This window comes from Teleopsis dalmanni, chromosome 2, assembly GCF_002237135.1.
Source record: "Teleopsis dalmanni isolate 2A chromosome 2, ASM223713v2, whole genome shotgun sequence".
Classification (NCBI taxonomy): domain Eukaryota; kingdom Metazoa; phylum Arthropoda; class Insecta; order Diptera; family Diopsidae; genus Teleopsis; species Teleopsis dalmanni.
In genome coordinates, this window is record NC_051847.1 from 29,219,048 (window position 1) to 29,240,928 (window position 21,881).

At 27.1% G+C, this 21,881-nt stretch overlaps 1 protein-coding gene across 5 annotated transcripts; it reads left to right on the forward strand.

Moving 5' to 3' along the window:
* The first annotated feature begins 76 nt into the window (after nucleotides 1-76).
* On the forward strand, nucleotides 77-21,528 carry LOC119683613 (arfGAP with SH3 domain, ANK repeat and PH domain-containing protein). Of its 5 annotated transcripts, none has more exons than XM_038097398.1 (16): nucleotides 77-210; nucleotides 825-1,034; nucleotides 15,129-15,201; nucleotides 15,267-15,409; nucleotides 15,467-15,721; nucleotides 15,786-15,871; nucleotides 15,936-16,372; nucleotides 16,635-16,794; nucleotides 16,858-17,133; nucleotides 17,206-17,686; nucleotides 17,757-17,876; nucleotides 17,944-18,280; nucleotides 18,344-18,814; nucleotides 18,881-18,957; nucleotides 19,691-19,864; nucleotides 20,848-21,528. In XM_038097398.1, the coding sequence occupies exons 2-16, from the start codon at nucleotides 906-908 to the stop codon at nucleotides 21,043-21,045; spliced, it is 3,417 nt and encodes a 1,138-aa protein (XP_037953326.1). In that variant the 5' UTR covers nucleotides 77-210; nucleotides 825-905; the 3' UTR covers nucleotides 21,046-21,528. The 5 variants fall into 5 exon arrangements, with proteins under 5 accessions (XP_037953326.1, XP_037953325.1, XP_037953324.1 ...); XM_038097397.1 differs by lacking the exon at nucleotides 77-210 and adding an exon at nucleotides 236-251; XM_038097396.1 differs by lacking the exon at nucleotides 77-210 and adding an exon at nucleotides 332-462.
* The last annotated feature ends 353 nt before the right edge of the window (nucleotides 21,529-21,881 follow it).

A 21,881-nucleotide genomic window follows, 5' to 3' on the forward strand; every position in this document is an offset into this window, starting at 1 on the left:
ATAAAAATGTCAAATTGTTACAACGATCAAAATATTTTCAGATATAGTTTTAATATATCATATATATCAATAAAAATATTACAGAAAATAAAATTAGTGCTTTAGATACAACCTTGAGTCCTTTCTGCGTTTTGCTTTTGCGCGTGTTTTATTTTTTATTTAATTACCCACCAAATTTTTGTGCTGTAGTATCGAATTGTCACTGAAGCTGTAAGGCATTTCGTGTGTGTGTTTTTATTTAATAGTAAAATGTAAAAAAGATTAATTCATACATTTATATACATATGTGTAAATATTATAAGAAAACAACGAAATTTATAAAACATTAAACTTGTTCTATTAAAAAAAAAAATGTGAAAAATAATAATGTGCAATGGTAGTGACAAAGTGCTAAAAAATAGAAAATTTTAATTGATGCGTATTTAAATGCGAAAATATATATAAATATTATCATATTACAAAGTAATTATATTTATTATAAGTTTTGTTTGAATAAAATTATATACTAATATTGTGTAGTAAACGAAAAAATGGGTGTCAACTGTAATGTACATTTCTCTATTCCAAGGAGATGATGGCGAAATTGATAAAAAAGTGAAACTTTATACTGTAAATTAATAAATTATAAAATGAAATTCAACATGTGCAGAATATAAATTATTATTTGCATTGAAAAAAAGTAATTTAGACAAAATTAAAGTATATCAAAAATTATTTGAAATTGTGTTAGACTAACAACAACAACAAAACTGTATTTTCATTTGTTCGTTTATTGCAGCTGCTACGAATTTTTTTTATTTGTACGTTTGCCTTAATTCTTGCAGCTTGTTTTTTGTTTCCATTTCTCTTGATAACACCCCTGTGGCGGCGCACTGATTACAGTGCTCAAGGTAGAATTGATCAAAATGCCGCCAGCACTCATTGGTATATCGGAGTTTGTGGAAGAGACTCGAGATGATTATAATTCGCCTACAACGTCAAAATTTGCAACCAGAATGCCGGATTGTCGTCAAACAATTTCAGTACTGGAAGAGGTAAGTCTAAAAGAAATATAAGTAGTATTTATAAAACTATTTTCGAATATATGTCTATATAGTATATATATTTATTTATTGTTGAAAGTTATATTAAAATATAATTAACTTTTATGATTTAAGTTAAATAAATGACCAGATCTATTTAATATATTCTTTAAAAAAATATATACATTTTGCAATATAAAATTGTAATATTTATAGTTAGAAAAGTCTTATAAATTATGTTTATAATACAGATTTAAAATTTTAGAAACCCAAAAGGTAATATTAGTACATTTAACCCTTTGTAGAAATATATAAAATCTGACAAATAATAAGTTTAGGAAAGGTAATAATAACTATATATACTAATTTCCGAGCTAAAGTCTTTAGCAAAATGCAATTCAAATCAAATGAATCACATTATATAAATGTATAAATTAGATAAAAAATTAATTATAAATTTTTTATTAAACTCTTTTGACTAACTGTCATGAGATTTGCGGTCAAGATCAGGACGATCTCGTATTATTGTCATCGTTTTGCTATCGTTCTTTCGAGCTTCTTTAAAGATTCATTTTAAAAGTATGTTATATTCGTGTATATAATAAAACGATTAAATCACAAAGAAAATATATTCACAATTATCGTCAAGAAAAAAAAAACTTATATTAGCTAAGTGAACATTTGTTTTTTAAACAAATAAAATAAAAAACTATATATATTTACATATTATATTTCCTCAACTTGATGATTTTGAATCCTCTAATTATTTAAAATAATTTTAAACTGGCACAGTGCCAGTCAAGTGGTTGTGTGCAGTTGAAATGGGTGTTTTTATAATTTCCTTTTCTGTCTACGTCTGACAGATATTGTATAATATTTCTCCAGCTTTAAATATATTATAGTTCATTTAACATAGTAACGTTTTTTTCTTTCTGTTTTTTTGTGCTTCACATAAAATATACTTCAGAAATGTTGCACATCTGCCCACAATTTTTGTTTGGAGATATATGCAAATATGCGTTTCAATACGAATAATGAATGCACAGTACTATACCAGTATATATCACATGTGAAATGTACTTGTAATATTAAACTGTTTGTATGAACACATGACATTCATTTAAAAATAGTCAAATATTTAAATAGAATAAGTAATTCGAGAATTTATGTTTAGGATAGTCTTATTTTTATATTGGTTCAGGGCACAAGGAAGGGAAGTTTTTTAAAATATAATGGTCATATGTCTAGAAATGTATTGAATACTTTTATTAAGGTTTTGAATTGGATAACATTACAAATTGTGCTGATTTATTTCTAGACACCTTGTAAAGTTTAGAAATTTCTTTACAAACATAATTGCGCGAAGTAAACATAAAAATGTCTAGAAATTATAACGAAATTTTTTATATATAGCGATTTTAGTAAGTAAATATGAGTACCTAACATTAATAGTGTGGATCATAATATGGTCGTTGCAATTAATATGTACTTATCAACTGATATATATAATTATATATATCTTCTTTCTCTTCTTTGTTCCATTAACTACCAATAGAGCATAGGGCCACTTCACATGTGAAATGTACTTATGTATACAGAATCATATGAGCAATTTTAGTAACTTTTGTTATAATTTCAGTAGCATAAACTAGCTTATAATTTTTCTTTTAAAAGAATGTTATTCGTTTTACACATATTAGTAAAATGTGTTATCCTTATGTTCCTTATTATCTATATGTGCATAAACACATTTATGTACTATATAAAAATGCGCATATAGACATATGAGTATTAAAAAGTGTAAAGCCTTATGTACCAAACCTTATTGCATTAAAATTAAAAATTTGTTGTTATTATTACTCTCTATGTATTTGCTTTTCGAATGTAGAATGTACACTTTATAGTTTATAGTACAGTTTATACCGTTTCCAAACTCTTTCTAAGCAGAATAAATATCGTAGGTCGTTCCTTCGTCATCACTTTTTTAAATAATGTCATCTTTTTAAATAAAATAAAACCAAATAAATTGTTATTTGGAAAACCTAACTTTAGATGACAGTAACATTCCAGATTGTTACAAGACCTATAAATTTATAAATTGTGGAACGTGATTTCTTTTAACATCGATCTTCCTAGATATGGGTCTCAATTTATTCTCAGTTCTATCTGTGTTTAATAAGGTAATGCCCGACCATAAATGTCAAATTATACATATGATAATATGTATAAATAGATAGGTTCCAAAATTAAAATAGAACAAAGCACCTGAGTGATCTAGATTGTTTTTACTGTTCAATACAATTGCTGTACAAATAACAGATTATCTGATGGGTTAATATGCATTTAATACCTATTCCTCTATCTACGTGTAATGTATATTATACCTACTCTATCACTTATGTCTGGCACACGCTAAAAGTCGGTAATTCTTTTTCAAAATATCTATCTGATATTCTGATATGCAATAAATTGGTTCAATGATCGTGGTAAGAACTAATAAGTACACCCTAAAATTCATTTATAAGTCTGCTTCTTATGGTCTAAGCTGATCATGTTTCATGTGAAATGGGTTATAAACGATATCTACCATAATGCCAAACTATTGAGAAATGAGAATGGATAATTACAATATATAGTTCACCTTCAATTTATCAGTAAAGATAACGTAGTTGTTGCGAAATCCAGTTTTTTTTAGGGTCAAAAATTTGGTAAACAAATAACCAGTGTTTTACTAGTTTCAGTTGCTTTTTTTTTTTTTTTTTTGAAAAACAATTTGCATTTAGTGCTAATATTTTTTTTGTGCAAATAAAGCAAGTACAGATAGTGAATATCAATGTTTGAAAAAGGTATTTTCTAATTTAACTTGTCACCAGGCGGAAAGACCTTTGATCTTTTAAGTGACATATGTATGTATACAATGATCGAAGTGTTTCAAAGTAGTTGGTAAGGTGTGACAAATGAATATACAGATGAAGTAGTTGGTTACTTTCTACTATGAGTAATCTTCAGATATTGCAATAAGTAAATGTATTAGGATGTAAACATAAATATATATAAAATAACAAATAGCTGTTGGGTATATGATCTTTTGTTTGTCAGCTGTGGAAATAATAATGTCAGTCGTTGAAATAAATTAATTTAATTAATTTATATATTTATAATGTTAATATAATGTTAATATTATTATTATTATATATTAGTATTTTATTTTTTATTATTTATTTATTAATTAAATTTTTTGCTAATTAATAAATAATAAAAAGTTTGTTGTTGTAATTCACTACTGCTCAAAATACTCGTGCTTCTATGTAAAAACAATAGTTTCTATTAAGAAACATACTTTCTTTCGTCATAATTGACCTTAAAAATTAAATTTATATTTTATTCTTTTCATCTTTTTGGATAATGTTTCAACGCTTCATATATAATTTTTATTTTTAAGTTGTACTTGCTACAACACTAAAAATGACATTATATCTTTATATCCATATCTTTTAGTTTCCTACATACCAGTGATAGTATAATATCTTATGTTGGGGGGCTATTTTTTTGTATTTCCTTAGTTCTCAGTGTATATTTTTCAAATTAATTTGTAATATAAGTAGTCCAAATTAGTACTAAGGAAGTGTACGAGTTAGGCTAAGTTGATGCTAAACCAAATGGGAGATTTTTTGGGATTTTTTGCACTGCACACATTTAGCCATTTATCAACACGTATCGATATATCACTGCATTATCAGCACAACTTAGAATGTCTTTCATTTAGAACGCAACTTAGCCTAACTCGCACACGTCCTAAATACTACAATTGAGAGTCTGTTATGTACTTTAAATACTTTTTGCTAAAAATTTAATCCACGAATTCTTTTATTGTTTGTATAAATTTTAGTTCTTAGTTTAGAAGTGGGCTTAAAGACAAGCCTACCAGAAAAAGCCACAGCCTTTCTGTTGGGACCCTTCTGTGAGTTAAGAGAAGACAAGCTTGGTCCTCTTTCCTCTTCGAAAAAAAAGAGAAGATACAAATAAAGCTATACTGGTATGATCTAGAGCTATCACAATAAAAATCGTTTATAGGGACTTGCAACCTGAAAGGATTGTATGCAACCAAGTAAATATAATTCTAAAGTTTTAGTTAAAGTCTCCACTTACACAACTGCAAACGTGTTGTAATGGAACTTGTAGATTTTGTAGGGTATTTCCATGCCGGGAGTTTGCCCGGCTCTGAAACATAGCCGATAGAAATACCTTAGAGCACATCTCATATCAGATGAAGAAATACAACTCCGATAGGAGAAACAATAAGATTCACAAAAAGAGGACGATAGATGTTTAAGTTGTTAACCCTGCGATCTAAATCTCCCAAGATAATAATAATTGAAATAGGATATTGTTTACTGTAGACACTTTGATAGTGTTATTTATGTAAATTTCAGCTATTAGTTGTATACTAAGTTTTATTTTGGGAAGTAAGTTTCAAAAACTCGATTGGATCTAGAAAAATAATTAAACAAATTAGATCATAACTCATTGGGACATTGTTCTATGCTTAAACAATATCACATAATCTAAAATAAACTGAAAGTTTTTTCTGAAATTGTATAGGGTATAACATATATATACATATATCTATTTCTATTCTGTATGACGTACATTTATGCACAATTTGCTTTGTATGCAATGTATAATTTAATCTTTAATGACTTGATAGCATTTAAAAAATTCAAGTGTAATTTCAATATGTAAATAAACATTTATATTTTATAAATTTCAATCGTGCCAAATACATAAAAAATTTATACTTGACTGTTTATATATGGACACAGTAAATTGCAAATAAACATTCATTTAGCAATTTAATGTTTCTGTATAAAAATTTACTTTTTTTCTCGATTTTGTAATGAATTTTGTTTTGTATACTCGATTATTAGTATAATATATATGCATATATAAAAATGCAATCCATCTGTATGGAATTCCTTCACGCTTTTACCACTTTTTTTACATAATATATCAACAACTAAATCCATTTCACGATGCTTCTACTCGTAAAATCCTTTTATGATGTTTTTACTAAAATCTGTTTACCAAGCTAATATAGAGAACTCATAATTTTTACAACTGAAAGGGAAAGAGATGTTTAAATAAGATCCTAAAAAATTCTTTTCATTCTGTATATAAAGTTTCGTTAATAATAAATTTTCTTAGTATTGCTTTTGCTGTTGATTATCATTCCAAGAGATCCCATGGAGTTGAGACCCGCAGGCAGAAAGCATAATTGAATTATCATGATAATAGAGTGTTCATAGTAAGTAATTAATAAAAAAATAGTGGGCGTAGATAGGCTGCAGAAATCATATTTCCACTAAAATATAAGTAGTATGTTCACTACGACAAATGAAGGAAAATATTGGGATTTTTAATAAATTTGAAAAGGATAAGGAAAATTGGAAAGAGTGTGGACGAGATCTTAAAATGTGTGCAACTTTTTTATAGAGTATCAAAATTGGTCTGGTGTTACTCTCAGAATCACATGTTGAAATTAACTACTAAGTAAAACCCTGCTGAAACTAAACCGTTAACCGAAAACTTTTTTAAATTATAAACGTAGAAGTTTATTAATTTGTTGTATAAATTGATTGAACTAAAAACTTGAAAGAAAACAATATTTTTGCCGGAACGAAAAAGGTTCCTGAAAAAGTTGATGACTATACAGCGAATCTATGGAAATTTCCCTAAGGATACCAGTATATGTTATCCTAGAGAACGTTAATAGAAACACCTATCTCCGTTTTTTTAGTTAACTAATAATAATTAGTTAGTTACTAGTTAATTTGTTAGTAAGTAAACTAGTTAGTTAGTTAACTATCGAATAATGGTTAGAAGTTACTCACAACTTGCAAAACATCTTCGTTTCGTACAATAAGATCAGATCCAGAAAGCTCAATAACAGGCACCGATTCATACTGCTGGACTAATTGCAGTTCTTTCAGGTTATCAGTGTAATATAGTTCGTCATATTGTAGTTCAACATCTATTGTAAAAGTTGTGGAAACTTATGCGATTAAGAGAGAATCACACATGACTGTGTGTGACTGTTTAACCTTAGCTCACAAAAATACTATCTTGACAACCTATCAGAGTATTCATCATTAAAAATGATTTCTTAGATTGCATAAACTTAACCATATATATATATATTTTATTTAGAGGGATTTTTTCGCGAGGAATGTTCTGTTAAAACGGAAAACTCATTGAAGAGTATCTGCCGATAAGTCATCACAACCGATCAACCATGATTAGTTACTTATTAGCTAATTATACTTTCTAATATTATTAATTCTCTGTGCACATAGATCATCATAATCTTGAGTTTAAAAATCTTTAGTCAATATTTGAACATTCTTTACTTTCTTTTTTAGAAGTATCTGGTGAAGATAAAAACAAAAATAATCTTTTCAATACCTTAAATTATTAAGATTTTATTTCTGTTTTGTTTAATTCTTCAAAAAACAGCAACAAACTCTTAACAGTTTCACCACAACCGCAATCTAAACAATTAAAAAAAAATGAAATAACAAAATATAAATAAATAAATTAATTATGCTAATTTAAGCAGTTAACAGTTTAATTTTTTTTTATATTTTTTTTTTTGTAATAAAGTATTGCATTTCTTCAATAATTATTTTATGGAAGAACAAATAACTGCAAAATTAATTGCGCCACTGCCGCCACCTGTGATTACTCATTGAATATGCGACTGAGAGACTCTTAGAAAATATAGCAAAAATATCGCACATATCATCTGACATTCTCTGTACTGAGAAATGAAAATGTGTGAAAAATTAACTAACAAATTCAAATTTGTAATTAAAAACTTAAAACACACCTCTTTATGGTGAAAATGAGTAAATATTTTTTGCATATTTTCGTATTCATAAAACACACATTTAACATGTTTGTTTATGGGCGCCGATAAAACCGAACCACCAGAGGCATTTCCGATATTAAATCAACACGCGATACATATTATTTCTCAAAATAAACCTAATCTACATATTTTTAGTATGAAGAATTATTTGCTGCAAAACTTGTATATACTTAATATTATTTATTAAATAATTAACATTTATTTATTAAGTGATTCACCACATATCGGGCTAATAGCTCGTTTAACGTATAAAATACAATTTTCCACTGTTCTTATTGTTTTTATTATTTTATTATTGTTTTAGTAATGGGTATTCGGTTCACTGAATAAATTAATTTGTTGTTTTTAATAAAATTTTATTTATTGAAAATTTTAAATAATTATAAAGCAAATATCCTTTAAACAGCTCTTAGTTTGGTCAGGTATTTGTAACATGTTAAAAGGAAATGACAGAGACTATATAGCAGGCAGAACCTTAACCAGAAATTTACTTCAGAAGTGGCTTTCAGATAAATTTAAAATAATTTTAATGTTTAACAGTGATAATGCATTAATAATGAATATAAGTATATATAAATGTAGTCCTTCGATTCCATTCAGGGGAGGTAGTCCACGTATAAAGGGAATAGTATAACAGTGCTATATGTGGTCAAGCAGTCCACATATATCGCTAAAGTGCAGCAGACTGAGCAATGATAACATACATTATCTTTAATGCTTGATGCTCAAGTAATGCAAGTAATGTCTAATTAGCAGGGACCGAAAATAACAGTTATTTTAAAATTTTTTATGAAAAAAAGCAGCAACAAAAAGTTGTCTAAACTCTTATTTAAGTAAATAGTTATCATTCTAACTACTTTTATCCTTAACATTATGCATGCTTTTTATATATGAGCTTTTTAAAATAAAACTCAAAAAATAATAATTAAATTTGATTTTTATTATATTCATCAAAAATAATAATTATTATATGCTTTTTATTTTTTTCGCGCAGAAATAACTCTTAAAATTTGCTTCTTATTTTAAAACGCACAAATAACTGGTATACTTGCGTTATATAATATAAAAAGCAAGAGTATCGCGCAAATTCTGCGCGATATTTTTAAAATGAAAATATAAAATGCAATTTTCATACAAGGTAGTTGTTTTTGCAATTCCATAGAAAATGTTTGAAAAGGTTGGTGCAGGTAAAGATTTAGTTCAGTTTTTTGTTTTTGTATTTTGGATTCATATTTTGTATTTATCTTTGTATTTTGTAGGAGAACAAATTTGTATGCAAAATACAAAAACAAAAAACTAAACTAAATCTTTACCTGCACCAACCTTTTCAAACATTTTCTATGGAATTGCAAAAACAACTACCTTGTATGAAAATTGCATTTTATATTTTCATTTTAAAAATATCGCGCAGAATTTGCGCGATACTCTTGCTTTTTATATTATATAACGCAAGTATACCAGTTATTTGTGCGTTTTAAAATAAGAAGCAAATTTTAAGAGTTATTTCTGCGCGAAAAAAATAAAAGGCATATAATAATTATTATTTTTGATGAATATAATAAAAATCAAATTTAATTATTATTTTTTGAGTTTTATTTTAAAATGCATATGATAACAGTTATAAGATGATTTTTATTTTTTTTATGATAACTGTTACGGTCCCTGCTAATTAGTCGTTTGTACTTGGGTAGCCTAATAAGTCCCACAGTATTCCCCCCTTAATGAATAAGCTGAAGAACTGTCAGGAATCATAATTGTCTTGTAATTAATATTGGTGTTCATTGTTGCTTATGTAACTGTGGAAAATCTTTCTGCTTTCTGCTTTCCGGTGCCTGATAGCTGGGATTCAAGCTAGACATAGCTAGGGGAGGTATTCAACGTATAACGGGAGTAGTATAGCAGTACTATATGTGGCCAAGCAGTCCAGGTATATCGTTATTTGGCGATGTTGACTGTAGAAAAGCTAAAGTGCAGCAGACTGTGCAATAACATACATTATCTTTAATGCTTGATTCTCAAGTAATGTCTGATTAGTCGTTTGTACTTAGTTCCACAGTATTCCCCCCTTAATGAATAAGCTGGAGAACTGTCAGGAATCATAATTGTCTTGTAATTAATATTGGTGTTTATTGTTGCTTATGTAACTGTAGAAAATCTTTCTGCTTTCTGCTTTCCAGTGCCTGATAGCTGGGATTCAAGCTACACATTTTTTTATGGTTCAATTAGAATATATCGGTACGATACCGGTTCTTGCTTCAACAAAAATAAGGTTTTTTCTCGACTCAGTCCCGAAAGAATATTTTTTTATATATTTATTAATTTTTTTAAAATGTGCCGGGCTTTAAGTCGTGCTTTTAAAAGTTATGTTTTATATGACTTATATAAAAACAAACTTAAGATTAAAGAAAACATATATCACAGTTGTTTATTTATGTATATATATATTTAGCAGATATCCATCTTCAGTGTTATTACAAAAAAAAAATTAATTTGTTTTGTCATCATTAAAATCACGTGAATAATTCTTGTGGAAAAAAGAATTTCATTTATTTATCGAACCTAATTACAATATTAATAGTATAATATATAATAATATTAATATTATTTTAATATAATAAAATATTTTCTTATTGTATCATTAAATGAATCTCAATCCATTGTCAGGTTTTTTTGCCATTAAGTTACAGAGATACAAAACATACTAAAGTGACCCTTATTATTATTGTCCCTTAAGTTTTCCTTAACATATTGGGCACTAAAGTGTCACTTAAAATTGTAATAAATATATATAATGTCAGATCAACATATAGATGAGAATAGAACCGACTGTTCTTGAAACGGAGTCACTCGTTAAGTTCAACGACTAAGTACTGTTCGCCACACCCCAAGCGAACTATGCAAACAATATGTTTTCCTTAAATTTGTGCGTTAAACAGATTCAAAATTATTGAATGTATTGTAGATCCATTTCTGTAGAAATAAAGGATTTTTGTATCTGTATTCTCGATTTTTTTGCTTGTTAAAAAATTTACCGTACAGGTGCCAAACTCTGGAGTGATTAGTCGAAATAAAGTGATATATTTTTTCAGTTCGATTCTGGTTTTCAATTTGTTAACAAAGGGTTGTTTTTGCTTCAGTTCTGTTTTATGGGTCTGCTACTTGGAGTCTATATATTCTTCATCGACTCTTCATCTAGATTAATTAATCTATAAATAAAAATCTCACATTATTTGGTTTGAGTATATGTAAAGCATTGAATAATAATTTTTAAGTTGTTTTTTATTTCCATTTCTTATAATATAAATAAATATTTAATTTTTATTTAATTTAAAATATACTCGCCTGAATATTTGTTATAAATTCACTTTAATTGTTTAAAGGTATTTAGTCAATTAATTTAAATTAAATTTATGTGTTTACTAACCTTTACGATTTGAAGTCAATAGCTTTTAATTAAATTAATTTTTATTAAAGAAGAATAAATGCCATATAGTGGTAACATAAAGAGAATCAATCATTTCTTTAATAAAGGAAACAAAAATATTAAATAACTGAAAAAAATATTATAAAACAGAAATTAAATAAATTTAGATTTGCGACCTAAATTGTACTCTAAACCATGCAAAGTATATCGTCTCCAATGTTTTTTTTTCTGAAATAAAGTAATATAAAAGATGCTATAAATATCAGGTATATCAACTCATAAGCAGTCACAGAATAACACTTTGTACGGAAAAATAAATACTAAGTTAAATGTTAATTGGGGCATTTAAACCTGTTTTAATTAGGGTCTAACAAAAGAAAGCATTATTTCTACTACTCGAACCATGTTTATGCGCGAATATGATATTCTAGCGACAACTAAAAGTTGTGGAAGGAATGTTTAATTAATGTTTGGTCACCACTGTTCAGCTCAATCTGGGTTTTTATCTATAAAACTCTTCCTGAACATATTATATATAGGGTTTTCACTTTGTATGTACAATAGCACTCAAACGGTCAATAATCAATTAACACAACTTATTATAAAGTAATTTCCGGCAAATTATTTTGTTTAGTTCCAAATAGCGTTTATAAGTTATTGTATTTATGCATGTATGTATACTAAAGTAAATCTTCAGTTAGAAATGTTTATAGAATGAAACACAATTGCGTTTACAAATAGGTCTTAATAGCATTAAGAATAATGAATATCCAATGGTAATTCATTAGCTACCGATTTTTCTTCAAATATGTTTCATTTGGTGCAACTAAGGGTCTCGTGGTATGATTATGATCAATTTTTAAACATGAAGTAAATTGATATGTTACCGCCGAACATTTCAAAACAGAGTTATGGATAACGATTCATTTTTCCATGTCTGGGTGAATATATTCGTTGAGAAATCAACAAGTTATTGAAGCAACTGTTCAAACTGTGTCAATATTGTCTGCAGAAATAAACCGGTAAAGAATTTATTGTAGAGCTATTTAAAGTCCTTAGTCTATGCGGATAAGTCCACAACGATTTGAGGGTTGTGAACAAACATAATCACAGAAAGTATGTAATATATTTATGGAATAATATTTGAATCGGACTTAGTTTGCATACAGATAACCTTGGTAGTAAGTATTTAGTTATGCCATTTTAGATTGGTAAAACTGGGATAACTTTTTCAATCGAGATTCACATTTAATGTAATTTTAATTTTCGATTAGTAAATCTCGAGCGAAATGTATACCCCTTGGGATGAGTTTATAACACTCTAGATATTTTGTCAGCGTAGGAAGATTACCCTGAAATTAACAGCTGTTTTATATGACTTGATAAGTAGAGTGTGATTTGGTTCGACATTTGTATGGTATATATGAAAAATATTAATACCAGAAAATAAGTGAAAAAAATCTAAATAATTCAAAATTCTACTTCGCTTTAAAAAATACACCCTATATATTATACTTATTAGTTTGACATTTTAACTATAAATTTAATTTTTTATTGTTTATTTAATAAATTATAAAGAAGTATGTACTTGTCAAGTAAGTTTCAAATATATAATTGTAATTTTTTTTATTTATGTGTCTTTAAAACGTAAAATGATTCCAATGAACTAATAATTGTAGAATTTATGGGCTATTTGACTTCGTTGAAGGTGTCAGTTAATTCCTCACCCTGTTTTTTACAACTTATAATTGTTAATTATTGTAATATATTAATCTAATAAAACTGTTTGTTGATTCATATCGTAGAGTTGTATGTGATTCTACGTACTCGTATGTACGTTCTACAGTAAATAACTTTCATTATTTGACGATGAAATATGAAATATTTTTAAATTGCAGAAATCATTTCTGCAATTGTTTTTATTTGTGTTTATTAGGAGAAAAAATGTATGTTATTAAATTTAATAACTTGGGTGACCTTGTGTACTTTTTGAACTGATTGATATCGTCTGGTATCGCATGGAAGAGGAAATAGTTCATATCGCGTGTTTCATTATAAAAATTCAATGTTTTCATAAACAACACATTACATTGCAGACTGTAAATGGTTTCACATGTACCAAGCTCTGTTGTGTCACCAAAAAGATATAGTACATTTGTTTAATGATAAAACTTCTAAATGAATTATTGCCTATCGTTTTAAATTTCTTTTTAAAAATCAAAAAAATAAAAAAAATAATAAAGTTTGTCTTACAAGCACAAAAAATTAAAACTAATCTCATAATTTTTTAATTTCTGTAAAATAAAATTTTTAACTTTTATTTTATTTATTCATACATAAATATAACAAACTAATATTAAATATAGATATATATAAAAGTTATTTAATAATAATATTTAGCAAATAAAATTTATCTACTCAAGGATTCATTTCTTTATAAAAAGATTTATGTATTTATATATATGATTAATTTTTATAAATCATAATTATTGCATTTATTATTCAGAACACTTTAAAGAAAGTTTAAAGAAACATTTAAAGAATGTTCGTAATAATGCAGAACATAAAAAACTATTAATTGTCTTAACTAGTTGCTATTCTATTCTCTGCCTATATCGCCTACTCATCATATTAAAATATTAATAGTTAATAAACAAATGAATAATAAACTTGTTCGAGCGAATGAGTGAATGCTTGAATCTAAAACCGAGTTTAATACCTACAATATCACGAGGAAGTAGTTGCAAACAAACGTTAAGATCTCGATTGGAATGAAATGCTTGTCTAATTTTTTTACAATAAATATTTCTTCTCTTAAAATTTCTTTATAAAAAAATTATAACAGATATATCAAATATTATATATTAAAGAAAACTACAAATATTTAAATTATTGTGTTGTTGAAATATTTTGCAAAAATTTAGAACTAAGATATTTTACTTTTAAATGTTCTAACACTTTTCCATGTATTAAATAATCTTTATCATATCTGGAATTGTTAACGCCATGATATTAAAAACTTTATGACGTTTACTATAACTGATAAGAATATAGAGTATTAAAAGAATTATTTTTAATGTATACTTACAATAATTAAATTCTATTAAAAAAGTAATACAATCCTTATCAATTGGTATACGAGTACGAGGAATGCTTAATAAGTCGTTAAGTGCACAATATATGTGTTAAACTTAAGCCTAAATTATTTCTCCAATCTGAGGGTTTTTTCGATCTAAAATCTGTGCAAATCACACAAGTTTTGAATTTAAAAAAATGAAAAAAGAAGAATTTCGACCTCCAAATGTGCTATACAGTTGATAATTAATTTGAATATAATGAATAAAATACATAATCCAATAAACCAAAGATAGTAAGCAGTTTGGACCCCTAAATAAATTAATTCTATAATCGTATATAATAGAAAGAAGTAATATTGTTTTTAAAGCAGGGTAATTGGTCAATAACTATATAATAATAGACATTTAAAAAAATCTTTTTACTTAAACCAATATTTCAACTATATTCTATAGTCATCTTCAGGCTGTCTTCAATACCTTGGTTTAAATAAAAAAAAATTTTTTAAAAACTAAATTTTTTTAAAAAATATATTTAACTATTGATCAAAAATTTTAGTAATTAAAACAATAAATTATTAATAATTATATTTTAACTTATACATTTTAATTATTACTAAAATAGAATAAAAATAAAATAAAATAATTATAATTAATATACTTTTCTTAATTTTTTTTAGCGTCTGGAATTCGATCGAGAAGGGCTAGCAAAACTTAAAAAAGCTGTTAAGGCAATACACAATTCCGGCAATAGTAAGTCGAAAAAAGCTAAAATATTTGAAGTCGTCTTAATTTAATTAATTTTATTTGAATCCTAGCTCATGTTGACAATGAAATGTTCTTGGTGCGCGCTTTGGAACGACTAGGTGGAAAAGTTATAGAAGATGAACCTGATATTGGAGCCGCATTTTTGAAATTCTCTGTAGTTACTAAAGAATTAAGTGCATTAATGAAAACATTGGTATGTACAGAAATACTAAATACTAATATTGAATATTGAAACTATTTCCGTCAACAGATGCAAAATATCAACAATATTGTCATGTTTCCGGTTGATTCAATGCTGAAAAGTGAATTGCGTGGCGTCAAGGGTGAAATGAAAAGGCCTTTTGATAAGGCAGCCAAGGATTATGAAGCCAAATTTATTAAAATTGAAAAAGAGAAAAAAGCGCAGGCGAAGGAGGCAGGTATGGTTCGAACGGAAATTGATGCTGCGGTTGTTGCAGATGAGATGGAAAAGGAACGACGTCTGTATCAATTGCAGGCTTGCGAGGTGGGTAGAACATAACAATATATTAATATTACTTTAAAATAATTATTTAATATAAATTTTACAGTATTTATTGAAATATAAAGAAATCAAAACGAAGACCGGCATTGAATTGTTACAACATTTTATAGAGTATTACCATGCGCTTAATAAGTATGTTTGTTGCATATATCAAATATGTGCCATTATATTAAATTAAAATATTTTCGTTAAAAAGTTATTTCAAGGATGGCCTTCAAACCATTGAACACTTTGGTACCTACATCACTGACTTAAGCGAAAGATTACAAACGATTAAGCAAAAACAGGACGAAGATCGCCGTAGTTTACTTGATTTGCGAACATTATTACGTAGCACTCCAGATTTTGAGCGTGTGGAAAATGTGCCAACAGAAAAAGGTGGGAGTACCGGTTATTCTTTACATCAATTGCAAGGCGATAAGCATCACGGAGTTACACGTTCAGGTCATCTATTGAAGAAGAGCGAGGGCAAAGTACGTCGCGTTTGGCAGAAGCGTCGATGTCGTGTGACAAGTGATGGATTTCTAGATATTTGTCATGCAGATGAAACAAAACCACCAACACGTGTCAATTTATTGACATGCCAAATCAAACCAGTGCCCGATGATAAACGGGGCTTTGATTTAATAAGCTGTAAGTGATAAACTATATAAAAAAATATTAATATACAGACATATTTCGAAAGATTAATATTTGATAATATTCGAGTCAGCTGTATGGCCAAAGTTAATTAAAAAACTATTCATCACTAAGAGACCTTTTTCTTTATTCGAGAATAGATCTCTTTGTTAATATCAATATTCAATATTGTTAATATAATATTCATTTATTTCATTTATTTCAGTTAATGAATATATTTCACTTGATTTTTTATACATGTTTTTTTATTTTAAAGATAATCGTCCATATCACTTTCAAGCCGAAGATGAAGTAGATCAAAAAGCTTGGATGGCTGTTTTAGTAAATTGTAAAGAAAAAGCTCTAGCTAAAGCATTCCAACATGCCAATCCCCAAATGAGTCCTAGTTTAGTAGAGCTTCAAAAGACTGTTATAAGGTTGGTAGAATTATTACACATCACTCAAAATATAAAAAATAATTTTAAATATCTATTTTGTAGATACGTCCAAATGTTACCAGGCAACGATCAGTGTTGTGATTGTGGCTCAAGAAACGATGTCACTTGGATAAGTTTGAATTTTGGTGTACTTGTTTGTATTCAATGTTCTGGAGTACATAGAGACTTAGGCGTGCATCACTCTCGCATACAAAGTTTAACATTAGATAATTTAACAACTGCAAATTTATTAATTGCTAGAGCAATGGGCAATCATACTCTCAATGAAATAATGGAAGCCACCTTAGGCAAAGGCAAACTCCATCCTGAAAGCACTATGTAGGGAATAATGATATATTATATTGCATACTCATTATTAACTATTAATTTTCTTCATTTTGTTATGTATAGGGAACAACGTTACGATTTTATACGTGCCAAGTATGTTGCTAAACGATATGTGATGCGTACCTGCGCTGATGATAATGATTTACGTTGCGATCTAGAACAAGCAATTGTAAATGCTGATATGAGCCAATTGTTACAAGTATGGGCAGAAGGGGCTGATCTCACTTGTTGTTTGCCATCTTCAGATGCCGGCGAGACGGCTTTGCATTTAGCTGTACTACGGGAAATGGGCTCCACATTACATATTGTAGATTTCCTTATACAAAATATGCCACCAAAGGGTTTAAATAAAGCAACAAATCCACCTGGCCTCTTAGATGTTACTGGAAAAAATACTGCTTTGCATTTGTGTGCTTTACATGATCGTCGCGAATGTATGAAGTTATTATTGCGTTCTGGAGCAGATTTCGAATTAAGAAACTCGCAAAATAAAACAGCGCTGGATATTGCCAAAGAGATGGGACATAATGGCTGCAAAGAACTGGTAAATTTAAAAATATTTTTTAAAATTTTAATCCGAAGAATAATTATTTAATATATATTTTACACTTTAGATTGAATGTGCCATTAAACGTGAAAAAAGCGCTTTCGATCATATTAATACTGATTGGAACTTACCGAATGAAGATGGTTCAACCGATTTTTCAGATGATGATACAGTTATTGATGAAAGAGTGTGTATATATTGTGCTTTATATTCTTTGAAATTGATTTATATTAATGTGTCTATTCATTTCATAGAAATCACGTTCACGTCCACCAAGTTTTGCAGGTGGTGATTCGCCAGTATTACGTTCACGTTCCTCAACTTGTGATTCTATACAAAGCGGTTCTAGTCCAATTGCCAATTGCCCTACACGACAATTTACTTTACCAACCGGAGTACCCAATTATAATCAATCTGCTGGTACCTCACCTAAGCAACATATTTCGATGGCACAATACTTAAGTGGTAGTGGCAGTGCTGGTGGTGGTTCAAGTCCAAGTTCCGCTTCTAGCCAAAGTATGCGTGGCGCACGCACTGCTGTTGCAAATGAGTTGGCACATGTTACGGGTGCAAGGAAATCTACATCTACAGGTAATTTATTTTTTTTATTACTAATATTTCACAAAACACAACTTATTTTCTTATTTTTATTAGCAAATATGAATTCACTAAAGAAACGTACTGCACCAGCACCACCACCGGGTTCAACCTCTAGTTCATTTTATGGTACACTACCGCATCCACCAAGACATTCCCAAAATTTTGATTCGAACGATATACGTACGATAAATCACAAAAATCAATCAATCGACGTTGTGTATGGTACATTACCGCATTTACGTTCAGTCGATAGCAGTCCACGTATTAGTGGCGGTGGATCACATGGTTATTATGAACGATTTGATAAATCATTATCACAAGATCCGGCTGGTGGCATTAATAACATACCTACCATGACTACATTCGGCCATAAACGTTCACCTAGTGGTGAATCCCTGAATCGAAATTTCCATTTAGCTGGTGCCAAATTGGTTTTACCTCCTGCTGGTGAGATTCCTACACTTAAACACGTAGACAAATCAGGATTGACAAGACCAAAAATACCTCCACCTGGTCCACCACCAGGTAAGACACAGCTTTCACATTCTTGTAATATGTTTTACTTAATTATTTTATAACTTTTTAATATAGAACGTGATATAGCAAACGGACAATCAAATGAAAGTATTTGTTCTTTGGATGAAGGTCCTATAGCACCACCTCGAAAGGTATACTTGTGCAAATATATTTCAAGATTAACGTAAATTAGTCCACTAGAAGTTAATTGAAAACAATTATGTTAATAACTGAATCAGTAGTTTTTTATAGTCTGTTTGAAAAGACAATTATTTTAAGTCTTTCTTATATATAGTATATATATTTTTAATTTTAAATGATAATCAAAAATGTTAAATTACAGCACAAAAACAGAAAATTATTGAAAATTTCGCAACCAAGTGAAGAAACGGTAACATAAAATAGAAAAAATTTATTGCATTTTATAAATTGGTGCTTCAAACTAATGTTAAAGTGAATAATTTATCAACGATATTTTCTAAAGCCTTTAAATAATGTTCTGGAAAATCGTTGATATATATTAATTTGAGAAAAATAGGTAAATTTACCATTTAACTAATTTATAATTAAATGGATAGTTTACATATCATTTTGTTCCCTTTAACACTGAGTACACATTGTGGTTTCTCATTGCTGTGTTAAAAAGTGTAACAAATCGCTTTCACATAAATAATATTGTTTCGTTATATGCAATTTTCGTGTTTGTTTAAATTTTATTATAAAAAATAATATATTTAACTCAATGTAACACTTCTTGAATTACATAAAATTAATGTATTTATATTGGTATTATGCATACGCTAACATTAACTTCGCATTTTTTTTATTTCAATTCTTCATATAATTTTATATTTAATTAATTATTATTATTTCTTTTTTTATTAGCTAATAAATCAATCAGCAAATTTTTCGGAATTTGAAACATGGAATACAGATATGGATTCTTCAGGAGGTGGCTTAGATCATTCAGCCGAATCAAATATTTCATCTAGCGATAATGATCGGATTAATTCATCACCTGATAATCAACTAAAAAGCATGTCTGGAAAATACAATTTTGTAAGAAATATATTTAAATTAAATGAATTTATTAATATAAATTTATTAATAAATATAAATATATACTTACTTATATACTTACTTTAGATAAATAAGTATTGAACATTATTCTTATTAAATTATTATTACGAAATAATCATTATTATAAAATTATTGTTATTATGAAATAATTATTATTATAAAACTATTATTATTCTAAAATTATTATTATTATAAAATTATTATTATAAAACTATAATTATAAATTATTATTATTATATTATTATAAAACTATTATTACTATAAAATTATTATTATTATAAAATTATTATTATTATAAAATTATTATTATTATAAAATTATTGTTATTATAAAATTATTATTATTATAAAATTTTTATTATAAAATAACAATTATTATAACTATAATTATAAAATTATTATTATAAAATTTTATTTTTATAAAATTATTATAATTATAAAACTATTATAATTATAAAACTATTAATATTATAAAATTATTATTATTAAAAAATTATTATTATTATAAAATGTTTATTATTATTATAAAATTATATGATGACAAATCTATTTAATTATAAATAACTGTCGCTTGTGTTTGTTTTTAATTGCAAACAAGTCTCCATTTTTAAGTTTATATTTATAATTTAAACTGATGTTTCATATAAAAATATTTGTATATAAATAATATTTTTAATAATTTACTTTTAATTTAAAGTGGTTTTAAAAATATATAAGTGTATATTTTGTGTAATAAATATCCAGAATTATCAAACAAAACACAAAAAAAAATTATTAATATATCAAAATTTATTTTGTTTATATTTAAGTTTTAGTATCTTGTGGCGAACTCACAATTCAGAAATATGTCTTATTTCTCTTCTATTTTTATTTAATTATATTATAAAATAAAAATAATAAGAATTATACAAATATGTTGTACAGTAATAAAGCTAAGTAATAAAAATCATTATTTATTTATAGAATGGGCATAGGCGTTGTCGCGCTCTCTATGATTGTGCCGCAGACAATGACGATGAATTAGAATTTAAAGAAGGTGAAATTTTAATCGTACTCAACGAACGTACAGACGATGAGAATTGGATGGAAGGTATTATCGAAGGTGATCCTACACGTCGTGGCATGTTTCCTGTTAGTTTCGTACATATGTTGCCGGACTAAATTAAAATTGATAAATAATAATTTTATAGAATTAATAACAAATGTAATTGTTTTCCTAACCTACTCAATCACATATACTATTATAATATATTGATGTTAGTGTATTTTAAAGTGTGTGTGTTGTAAAACCGCTTACATAAATGTAAGTTACCTTGAAGTTTGTCCTTAAAGTTGTTATAATTGTAAGAAACAGAACAAGTAACACATATAAAACTATTTTCTATGTCTTGAAACTATTTTCAATATATAAACCTCGTCAACTGTATTTTGTAAGTTAAAGTTACTTTTGTAAGAACTTGCTATATTTTTTTTCTGCTTAACTGTGCTTGTAAATATTGAAAATATTTATTTATTTATTTTTCTTCTATTTTAATTGTATCTGAGACGCTTCTTATGCTTAAATTGATTAAAACTATAGTTTTTTAAACTGAAACTGCAAATTTTTGGGCATATCATTGTTTTTATCCGTAATGTAAAAAAAAAAATTAAACGCTACGTAATTTTAAACTGATGAAATTATTAAATTTCTGTATTCATTACAAAATTATTGAACTAAAATTCTGTATGTAGAACGTTTGTTATTATTATAATACAGAAATAAATATGGAAAAAATCTTTAATTGAAATTTAATAGTAAGTTACTGTAATCTTTAAAAATACGCTGCCATAATTAAGGACGACTTGGTCGCCTATATATACATATATAAAAAAAATATAAAAATGAACTATTATACCAACTATCACAAATAATATGTTAAAGAAAGTATTAAAAATTTTATGGAAGTAAAGTTTATAAAACAAAGTTATTTAAATGTTAAAAGAAAATATAAACAATT

Excerpts from the sequence above, each read along its gene's own strand:
- LOC119683613 (XM_038097398.1), top strand. The coding sequence starts at position 906 with ATGCCGCCAGCACTCATTGGTATATCGGAGTTTGTGGAAGAGACTCGA. Across the intron at positions 16,795-16,857 it reads CTTCAAAAGACTGTTATAAG|ATACGTCCAAATGTTACCAG; the intron begins GTTGGTAGAATT and ends TCTATTTTGTAG. Across the intron at positions 19,865-20,847 it reads TGTCTGGAAAATACAATTTT|AATGGGCATAGGCGTTGTCG; the intron begins GTAAGAAATATA and ends ATTTATTTATAG.